Source organism: Ictalurus furcatus, chromosome 8 (genome assembly GCF_023375685.1).
Source record: "Ictalurus furcatus strain D&B chromosome 8, Billie_1.0, whole genome shotgun sequence".
In the NCBI taxonomy this organism is placed as follows: Eukaryota; Metazoa; Chordata; class Actinopteri; order Siluriformes; family Ictaluridae; genus Ictalurus; species Ictalurus furcatus.
The window spans coordinates 1,823,928-1,834,332 of NC_071262.1; the positions used below are offsets into that span (position 1 = coordinate 1,823,928).

At 42.4% G+C, this 10,405-nt stretch overlaps 2 protein-coding genes and 1 long non-coding RNA gene across 9 annotated transcripts in view; 1 reads left to right on the forward strand and 2 right to left on the reverse strand.

Moving 5' to 3' along the window:
* limch1b (LIM and calponin homology domains 1b) overlaps positions 1–830 on the reverse strand; it is a 74,662-nt gene extending 73,832 nt beyond the window's left edge. For 2 of the 7 annotated variants that reach the window (XM_053630259.1, XM_053630256.1), the window contains exon 1: positions 401–827. In XM_053630259.1, the coding sequence (XP_053486234.1) occupies positions 401–505 (105 nt within the window). In that variant the 5' untranslated portion in view covers positions 506–827. Of the gene's footprint in view, positions 1–400 lie in introns of all 7 variants that reach the window. The other 5 variants (XM_053630260.1, XM_053630261.1, XM_053630258.1 and 2 more) reach the window with 4 other exon arrangements.
* Positions 831–4,970, forward strand: LOC128611041 (transmembrane O-methyltransferase homolog). The gene is made up of 6 exons (XM_053630263.1): positions 831–873; positions 1,283–1,357; positions 3,215–3,474; positions 3,617–3,813; positions 4,343–4,500; positions 4,702–4,970. The coding sequence occupies exons 3-6, from the start codon at positions 3,225–3,227 to the stop codon at positions 4,841–4,843; spliced, it is 747 nt and encodes a 248-aa protein (XP_053486238.1). The 5' UTR covers positions 831–873; positions 1,283–1,357; positions 3,215–3,224; the 3' UTR covers positions 4,844–4,970.
* Positions 4,971–8,067: 3,097 nt separating this feature from the next.
* Positions 8,068–9,395, reverse strand: LOC128611043 (uncharacterized). Its single transcript, XR_008386490.1, has 3 exons — positions 9,346–9,395; positions 9,134–9,228; positions 8,068–8,324 (listed from the first exon to the last, which is right to left on the reverse strand). It is a non-coding gene; the product is annotated as an uncharacterized LOC128611043 (long non-coding RNA).
* Between the last annotated feature and the right edge of the window lie 1,010 nt (positions 9,396–10,405).

Consider the following 10,405-nt stretch of genomic DNA (forward strand, 5'->3'; position numbering starts at 1 on the left):
CCATCTTTCATTCCAGGCACAATTTACGATGCTCTGGTGTCTATTTTTCAACAGATGACTAGTAAATCTCGCTATAACTCCCTTAAGTGTCATTTGGGTGTAATTATATACCCAGCATTAACTCAGCGCCTAGTCTGTAAACAAACCCTATGCGCACAACGCGCACACGCGCACAACGCGCACACGCGCACAACGCGCACACGCGCACAACGCGCACACGCGCACAACGCGCACACGCGCACAACGCGCACAACGCGCACACGCATACGCACGCGCACACGCATACGCACACGCACACACGCATACGCACACACGCACACAGGTTAAATGAAAACAGCATGACTGCGATTACCTGCAACACCGCAGCCTTCGCTGACGTCGCAATGTGAACAGCACTCACCTTTATCCATTTCCGGGCCTCGCGCACGGCCGGTTCGGGGGCGGCTTCGCTGTGCGGATGTTGCGGATGGAGCTGTCGTCTAGCATCCGAACCAGGGCTGGCCATTTAGTGTGCAAGTGAGCGTTCAACTCAGGCGTGGATAAGAAACGGAACCGCTGTGTCACAGCTGGCCACTGCTACATGGAATAAAAGTTTTGTTTGTTTTTTTTTCTTTCCCCCTCGTGAGGTGACGCCCCCCTACCGTTCCTGCGCTCGTGCCGCAGACCTGCACTGCACTTGCAGATGAGCTTTCTCAGCAAGCCCCGCCCACCTGCCGCACTACTGGCTCAATCTGACACAGAGGAGCGCGTCAGACAGCCAATCACAGGCGCGCTAGTGGTCGAAGCCCCGCCCTGCTCCACACACCCACTGGATGAGTTCGGAAAGCGGTTTTGCAGAGGGAGTGCTGCTATAACATTTATATTTTTTAAAGAGTTGGGTCAGTCATAGTGTATAAAAAAATCTCCAGCTCACTTCTTATGAATACAGACTTTGAAATTATGGATAATAAAATAACCACACAGTATTATTCCTGTATGTGGAGGGGGGGGGGGGGGCAAAAAAAATTATTATTATTATTATTACTATTATTATCTCTTGCCCCTCCACCCCTTTGCAACCCCAGTATAATGGTTATAATGGGAATTGTATTGGATTTAAGGAAACTGTAATGGTGCTTGTGGGTCTCTACTGGTAATTTGTTGCCTTCTATTAGTGGTATGTTATGTCTACCATTAAGGACGAATAATGGTAATGGTTTTAATGGTTAGCTGATGGTTTGTAATGGTATTTGTAGTGAAAACCATTAAGATTTCTGTGTTGGTTTCTGGTTTTTTTCAGCAGGGGTTACAGGTCAGAAGTCAAAGCTAAAATTCACTCATTTCCCCTCAGTTATCTGCACTGCTTTGAAGAAGTACAGTAAGTGTATTTGACTGCCCTCTAGTGGTGAATGTCGACACTTCTCTTTGCATGTCTTTGTTTCCTTCTCGTTGCCAATAATACCTGCCTGTTGTTGTTTTTTGTGCTACACTGTACCTTTAAGGTTGCCATGGGAACCGTTTACCTGCACTTTAGCACTTCCTCGGTTTGTTAAGAAGCGCCCATGTGCTTTTAGTGTTTTCCCCAGCATTTAAGCCAAACAGATGGGCCTGACAACTCAGGCTTTTGTCTCTACCAAACCATTTCACACACACACACACACACACACACACTTTTACTGTATATAGTCGCTGAGACATACACACAGACACATTTTCTGCTCCGTTCTGTTTTGCCTGGTAAGTTTTGCTTTAGTGTCTCAAGAATAAAGTAATATGAGAAAGTAGTATGTAGCATTACATTTTTTTAAAGTATTTGTTTCTTAAAGAACTGGTTTTTGTAATTTGTTGCAAAATCCTTCTCCTTTTCTTATTAGTGGTGCTTGAAAGCACTCACTATTAAAAGCTTGAAAGCACCACTATTGTTCTCCTGCATACTTATTATTATTATTATTATTATTATTATTATTATTATTATTATTATTCCACTTTTTTCGGCGTGTAACTCGTCCCGCACCGTTTGTCGGAGACCGGCGGGTGAGGTGTCAAATCGATCGGTTATTGAGGAGAGGTGTGCTACGACTTTTAGAAGCGATCGGAATGTCGGAATTCCCGGTACGGAAGCTCAAAGTCGGAAAATTTCCCATAGACTTGCATTGAGTTTGGAAAGTATTGGCCCTCTAAAGAGAACGCTCTAAAAGTTTTGCCTCCGTACACATTCGGCTCTAAAATGTATTGGCACCCGATCTGTTCGGCTCTCAGAAGTACTGGTACACTATCTGGCCGGCTCTCAAAAGTATTGGCGCCCCATCCCGGTTTCGCCACGTCAAGCACCACTCACATTTTCTTCAGGAAATGTACCGGTCTAGTTATTATTATTATTTTGGTTGTGTTGTGCGGACTACTGCATTACTAGTAGTAGTATGTAGTATGCAGTAGTATGTAGTAATATGTAGTAGTATGCAGTAGTATGTCCATCCATCCATCCATCTTCTACCGCTTACTCCTTCTTCAGGGTCGAGGGGGGGGAGGGGGGAGGGGGGGACCTGGAGCCTATCCCAGGGAGCATGGGGTACAAGGCGGGGTACACCCTGGACAGGGTGCCAGTCCATCGCAGGGCACAATCACATACACACTCACACACCCATTCATACACTACGGACACTTTAGACACGCCAATCAGCCTACCGTGCATGTCTTTGGACTGGGGGAGGAAACCGGAGCACCCGGAGGAAACCCCCGCAGCACGGGGAGAACATGCGAACTCCGCACACACAGGGCCACGGCGGGAATCGAACCCTCGACCCTGGAGGTGTGAGGCGAACGTGCTAACGTTCTAGTGCGTGGTATGTAGCATGTAGTAGTATGCAGAAGTATGTAGTAATATGTAATATGTAGTATTATATTACATACTTCATACTACTGCATACTACTACATGCTACATACAGCTACATACTGCTACATACTACTGCATACTACATCCTACTACATACTATATGTATGTAATATGTAGTAGTATATTATATCCCTAATTTCTCCATCTGGGGATTAATAAAGTATTATCTTGTCTTATCTTATCTTATCTATGTAGTATGTAGTAACATGTAGTAATATTTTGACATACTAACTGCATGGCACGAGATGTCCAGAGAAGTCTTTCTGCCACATTTCCATAATCACTCTTTAATGATGTGCTGAAATTTAGTTTCTAATAACTATTTCTCAATTTCCTAACAGGTCCAAAATCATGGTGTCACTGTTCCTGCTGTCCCTACCTCTGCTCCCTGTGGTCATCACACTTTGTCGCTCACCACTGCGGGCTCTTTATCATCGTGTGTGTGAGAGAGTGCTGAAGGTCCTGCGTGGGAAAGTATGTGTCAGACGCACACATGCCTACATCTTCTGTGAGTGTACTCACGGCCAGGCTGAAAGCGTGCTGGCCTCGTTCGACCTTTACATCAAAACGCACGCTTCTTTCAGCATCGGGCCAGAAAAAGGTTTGAGATGCAGTCGCCCCGCATGTGTGTGTGTGTGTGTGTGTGTGAGAACAATTTCAAAGGAGCACCATTACTAACTTGATCTTTAAACACTACATTTTAAACAGTACTCTTACGATGACCTTTTGTGTCTCCTGGTCAGGTGTGTTCCTGGACGAGGTGGTACGACGCGAGGCTCCACTCAGGGTGCTGGAGTTGGGCATGCACTGTGGCTACACCTCCGTCCGAATACTGCGCCTGCTTCCCACCTCCGGCAAACTGCTCACGGTGGAGGTGGACCCGCTTACTGCCGAGAAAGGCGAGGAGATCCTACTTGTTGCAGGTTTCAAAAACTCACAGGTGAGTGGAACCCAAAAAACGTGTTATTAAGGCGACATTTGTCTTAACTGAACTGCTATTTTTAATGCGTCCTCTTTGACATCCCCTTGTCATTCCCTTACAGGTGACTCCATGTCACCATATGCTTAAGGGCTTATTTTCGGCACCCACGTCAGCTCGTTTGTTAATGAATGTCTTACGATGGATTGTTTTGAATGACTTGAAATTCAGACTGCAGCTGCGTATTTGTCCTTAAAGCTGCAGTACTGAACCTTTTGCCTCTCTATCGCCATCTCTGTTTGAAAAGTAATCTGATTGTGTGCGTGACTGTACCTGCGAACCGTCCAGGGTGTCCCCTGCCTCGTGCCCCGAGTCCCCTGAGATAGCCTCCAGGCTCCCTGCGACACTGTGTAGGAGAAAAGATACGGAAAATGATGGATGGATGGATGGATGGATATTATTTTCTAGCTCATCCAAGTACAAAACATCACACAAAACATTACTATTTAGATCAATTCCATTACAATGAACATTTATCCATCTACCTCAGTTCCAGGTGCTACCCTGCTCCTCAGCTGAAGCCATCTCCAGGTTAGCATCTCACCTCGGTGAGGACCTTTTGGACCTAGTGGTGATGGATCACGACCCTGAGCAGTATCTCCCAGACCTTCTGGCCCTTCAGAGAGAGAATCTGCTCTCTAAGCGCAGGTCAGTTACTGGAACCGACCTAGTTAGAGCTAATCGTTAATGCTAATATACATTATAGTACATTTTAGGTCATGTTCGGCACTCAGGTGTGCATCACAGGACATTTACTACAGCTTTCTGCAGACAATATGCGCTGGCAGTGTTCTATGATTTATGAAGAAATACATGTACGTTTCAGAACGCTGTTTTTCTTTTCGCTAGTGTCCTCATATTAAACAGAGTTGTGGAAGCCGGAGCTCGGGTCGTGCTGGAGTACCTCACCACCAGGCCACATGACTACACCGTGCGCCAGCGGTTTAAAGACATGCTGGAGATCCGCTGCGGGAATTCTGAGTCGTTTTAAACATCACATTGTGTAACAGATCAAAAAATTGTCCTCGAACCGTCTCATTATTGTTATTTATTTCGTTTCAAAGTATATTATTAAGTGATTGTTACAAATTTTGGAACTAAATAGAGATGAGTTGAAATTAGTGTGTAGTTACTTGAGGGAAGACCGTAATCTGGACGCACCAACAAGTGGACAAAGCTCTGTTTTTAATATCATCACCTCTCCCTGTAATGTTTTAAAAGACACAGGGAGAGGGATCTTGAACCAGTCCATCATGTAAAACATTTCAAGCTTTTTAATATTCGTATCTTTGTTCATGTGGACCGGTCGAATCGTTTTCGACAAAGCTTTGCCGTCTTCTTCATTTCAGATTGCTAATTACAGTTTTTTTTAAACTCAAATAAAGGGTTGAGTTTCAGTGTTTTCACTGCGAATGCACTTCGCCTTGCAGGAGATGAAGGTTGAAACGGAACGGTCTACACGTGAACATTATAAATGAATCGTGCATCGCTTAAATGAAAGATGTCATGTGAGACATCAAAAACGATGAGTTAAACTTATTTGTCCTAATTCATATTAATCATTATTATAAGATGCATTCTTCCCCCTCGGCGTGGAAAACCTTCTTCAACCGGGAGAAATAATTTTTCTTTAAATTGTTTTTTCTTTTTCTGGTTTAACCTGTAATCACATGTCAAACTGCATTATGTCCACTAGATGGCAGTGTTTTTTGAGAATTGATTTGTTTTGTTTAATTTAATTGGAACAGGTCACATTTCATGTGAAACTCGTGTGTAATATATATAAAATATACCTCATGGGGGACCAAGTGTGGAAAAAATGTAGCTAAATATTTACTGCTTATCGTAATCTCGAATATCGCATCAATGCGTTGTTTGATACTGTTACAAAGTTTGATACAGAAAATTCGCATATTTAGAACATAGTTTTAGGATTACAGTTACCGTTTGAATTCAGGTGATTTCTGAGTGATAGAAGCTCCCACAGCATGGGGAAATTGTAGGTGCTGTGGACATCCTGTGGGCAGATGTATTCTCTACTCCATAACCTACCATGAAATCCACCACACCAAGCAGAGGCGAGATAAGATGTGTACAGACAAACCACACACGCTAACATTTAAACACGCAATCACGACTTTTAAACAGACTCAGAAAGGACGGCTACCCATGAAACTAAATTCAACACTATACATGTTGTAAATACAATTTCCCCACGGATGCTTCCAAGCAATGCTGTCCTGCCTGCATCGTGACCAGGTACCATTATTTTCCCAGAAGAGCAATGAATGACTCAGATGATCATTTTAATTTGATCGACTGAATATTCTGTTTGTGTACCTGGTGTCATTTATGATGTTAATGTCATCATGCTGTTTAGCTTGCTGTGTAATAAGTGTACAACAATAGATAGTGGTAACTCTGAAGTGTCAGCTGTGTAAAGGGTATTGGAGTTTTCTTTTCTTAAATCTAAAGACAAACCGCCATCACTTGTTCTGAATGGAGAACTACGATATGGCCACAACTCAGACGTTAGTTCCATATCTCTCGTTGCCAAGCTCGCACACCTCAGCATTATGCTGAGCCTTATATCTGTAAAATCACTTAGTTGTCCTTAGGCCAAATGTAGTGTAAAGGAACGAAATGTTGTGCAACTTTCCTCACTTTCACTCGCATTTATAACAGTCTGTCACAGCGTGAGGGTTCACAACGACCTCGGCGGCAGGATGTGCAAGTGAATGTAACGTTAATGGTCAAAAACTGGAGCTGACGTTAGCCTAGCCTACTTCGTGGGTGTGCAAATATCAACAGTCCATTGACGTTCTTAAGAACAAACCAAGCCATGGTATGATGCCTTCTATACTAATCTAAGGTCACCTACTATTTAGGTAGCTAGATACTGACTGTCTGAATAAAAGCTCGCATGTTCTGCTGCACTTTTCTACACTTGGCTCCTGTCTCTATTTCTTATAGACTGAGCTGCTCAAATATATCAACGAACTTGTGGTGAGTTTGGGCGCAACCAAGTGTTCAATTGGAGGGGGGGCACACACCTATTTTCCTTAACAAATGGAAATATATTAAAAAGGAATTGACATGAATAAATAGAATAGATGAAGAAAAGACAGATCCGTTGGCAGGGTTCATTAAAGGGGGACATATAGAAAATAGTTTGTACTGTATATTGGAGGGGGACAGATTGGTATTGCCTCAACACTGGTGGGGACACAAATCCCCCCACCAAAGAATGCGTGGTTACGCCCATGCCGAAGTGGCACCTAGTCATTACCCGATATGATGAGAGAAATGTTGTTGAAGTCTTAATATTATATTATATTATATTATATGAGAGAAATGTTGTTGAAGTGTTGAGTGAATCATTCGTAGACATTTTCAAAACGCTAGGAATCTTTGTAGATCTTACAAATCAATAACCTGAGCTGCAATTTATAAACTTTTCTCTCACTCACTCGCTTTCAGTAACCACTTTATAGGATCCTATACAAGTATGATATACGATATATGATCCTATATACACTAAGTACACTATATATATAAGCATGAGGCGGGAAAACATTTCTCCAAGCCGCTCAAATCTCTCAATTTTTCTCTCTCTCTCTTTTATTAAACAGGTCAGATCTACTGAAGGATAGGATCAGATTTGTTTGGAGATTGCATTAAAGTTTGAATCCTGAAGGTGCCACAGTGGCTGGGAGACCTAGGAAGCAAAATCACAAAAAAATAGTTGCGCTCTCCATCCTGTCAATCACACCACCAGTGTCCGAACAATCTCCAAATCCAAGCATGTGAGCTCTGAACACAGCAGATCGAATCAATAAAGCTTTTATTTCTTTAAATGCTCCCAAAAATAACATCAAAATCCCAAAGTAATTGAGCCGGTATAGATTGTACAGCTTTAAAGAAATGGATTATTACATAAATAGCAACTACCAAGCTACCATAACTTCTTTGCTATAAAGATAAGGTCATACAGGTATTATTGATTGCTTAATTATTTTGTCATCGCTGTCATTGAAAGAATAACATGGTGCTGTCCTGTCAGTAATTATTCCCTCGTTTCTAGCAAGCAAACAAGCATATTTGGCAAATGTTTTGACACGAATACGTTTAAAAGAACAGAATATATCAGGAGGTTTTTTAAAATAAAATATGCAATTGCATGTGCGTAGGTAAATGTGAAGAAGCTACTGTAATATAATATAGACATAATCAACAGGAGATAAACTATAACCCACATTATTACCAACAGACATTTTAGTAATGAAAGAAATTCTGTGCTTGTTCCTTTTCCATTGCCTCAGACACTCCACATTTACTTTATCAGCACGTTGGTACATTAGTAGCATCTAGGGAGCGTTTTTTTCCTTGTGAAAGATTTGTCCATCCGACTGCTTCCTCCAGGTCACTGTGGTGTTCTCCAGCATGCCATTTTCCTCCAGCTTCTGCTTGATCTACAGAACAGGGACAGGATTTTTAAGCTTGTTTTGTTATCTCTATTAATGGTCTTTTGACCCAGTATACCGTGCATGCCCTCATCCTGATGATTTGTTCATTGCAAACATCTGAACGTCTGTACATTTTGACAATAAACCTGATTTGCGATGGGGATTCAAAACTGTACATATCACTGACCACTTTATTAGGAACAGCTGTACAACTGTTCATTCAGCCAATTATCCAAGCAGCCAATCGTTAAGCAAGCAGTGAAATGCATAAAATCATGCAGGAACAGTACAAGAGCATGATATCAGCAGCTGTGGATCAGGCGGTAGAGCGGGTTGTCCAATAATCGTAGGGTTGGTGGTTCGAGTCCTGGACCACATGAGTCCACATACCGAAGTGTCCTTGGGCAAGACACTGAACCCCAAGATGCTCCAAGATGGCAAGTTAGCACCTTGCATGGCAGCTCTGCTACCGTTGGTGTGTGTGTGAGTGTGAATGGGTGAATGAGAACCCGTGTAAAGCGCTTTGTAGAATCGCTAAGATTAATTTTTTTTAAAAAGCGCTATATAAAGCGCAGTCCATTTACCATATCGATTTTAGTAGGTTTGGTCATAAAAAGTGGGTTTAGTGGGTTTGGAAGGAAAACAGTCCCATGCAAGTGGGTCTACGACTCTCTACGACTCTCAGTCGGTAGAGTACGAGACTCTTAATCTGAGAGTGGCCGCCCCTAACGGGAGCAGCCGAAAGAACAAGAAGAATCTAAATCCAGGTGTTCAACTTTACAAATCTCAGATTGTGCAGACTTTGTGTGACTCACCAGCTCTAAAATGCTCGACTGCACATCAGAATCAAAGATGCTCCCGTCAGACTTCACGCGCAGCTTCATTATCTGCCTCTCCCTCACTGGATCCGCTGTGGAGCACATGTACACAGAGACAAACACACCGAGAAAGAGTGATAAGTGATTACAAGAAAGAAAGGAATTAGACTGATTGTGATTTTTAAGAACACAGGAAACAAACCACTCACTGATGTGACAGATGAAATAGTTGAGCACACTGCAGTCTGTGTCACTGAACATGCCGTTACCGAGCACAGCACAGTCTGTATTTTTATAACTATAATCAGGCTGTCCAGAAAGCCACTGGGGGCTCGATATGTTTGTCCCGTCTGACCACATCCATAAGCCAGTGTACGGGCCAATCCAAGAGAAACCCTGACGGTATGCTATGCTCTGCATTGCATCGTTGTCGGTTGTAGAACTTATATAAGCCAAATCTGTATGAAACTTTCGGCAGTAGGCCAGAGCTCCATTCCAGGTCAGTCGAGAAGTGACACCAACAAATTTGTCACTAGCACTGTTACTAGCTGTGAAGCAACAAGGATTAGTGTATGATTAGCATCGTAGAAATATCCTCTCAGAAATAAGGCTTCCACTTGTTGTATGAAGTGATACCACCAAGGATGCATGTTTTGTACCTTTATGTAAATTTTACCCAGGAAAGTCCACGCTATGTCCTTAAGGTCCAGTTATGTACTGTACGTTATATTATTTTTCAATGTTTCTCAATAAAATATACATACTAAAGATACAGAACATATTTCCTTGATGGGACCATGACAACAACAAGGAACAGTACAGTGACTCCAGCATTTCATAACATCTCTTATGAGAATAGTACTTTCTTTCAACAACATTTGTGGGGAGAAATATTGGCACCCATAAAAAAATAAATGTTTAAAATACATTTTCATCCTTTTTCAACAAACAAGCCTTCATTTTCAGGATTGATGGAGTGGTATGAGCAGTGGTTTTTTTAAAATATTTTTTTTTTAAGTCTGCTAAACCAGCCAGCAAACAGAAACCAAGCCAAAAAAAATCAAACAAACTATTAACTTACCACTGTAGCATATAAAGGGATACAGGTCTGTGCAAACGTAATTCCACCAGAATCCGTATGGGCCCGATGTACAACATCGAGGCCCAATACTACTACCAGGCTGTCCAGAGTACCATTGTTGAAAAGTATTTGTCAGTGGGACATCCTCCAAGGACCAGCGCCAATTGTAATCATAGTACAAGCCGACC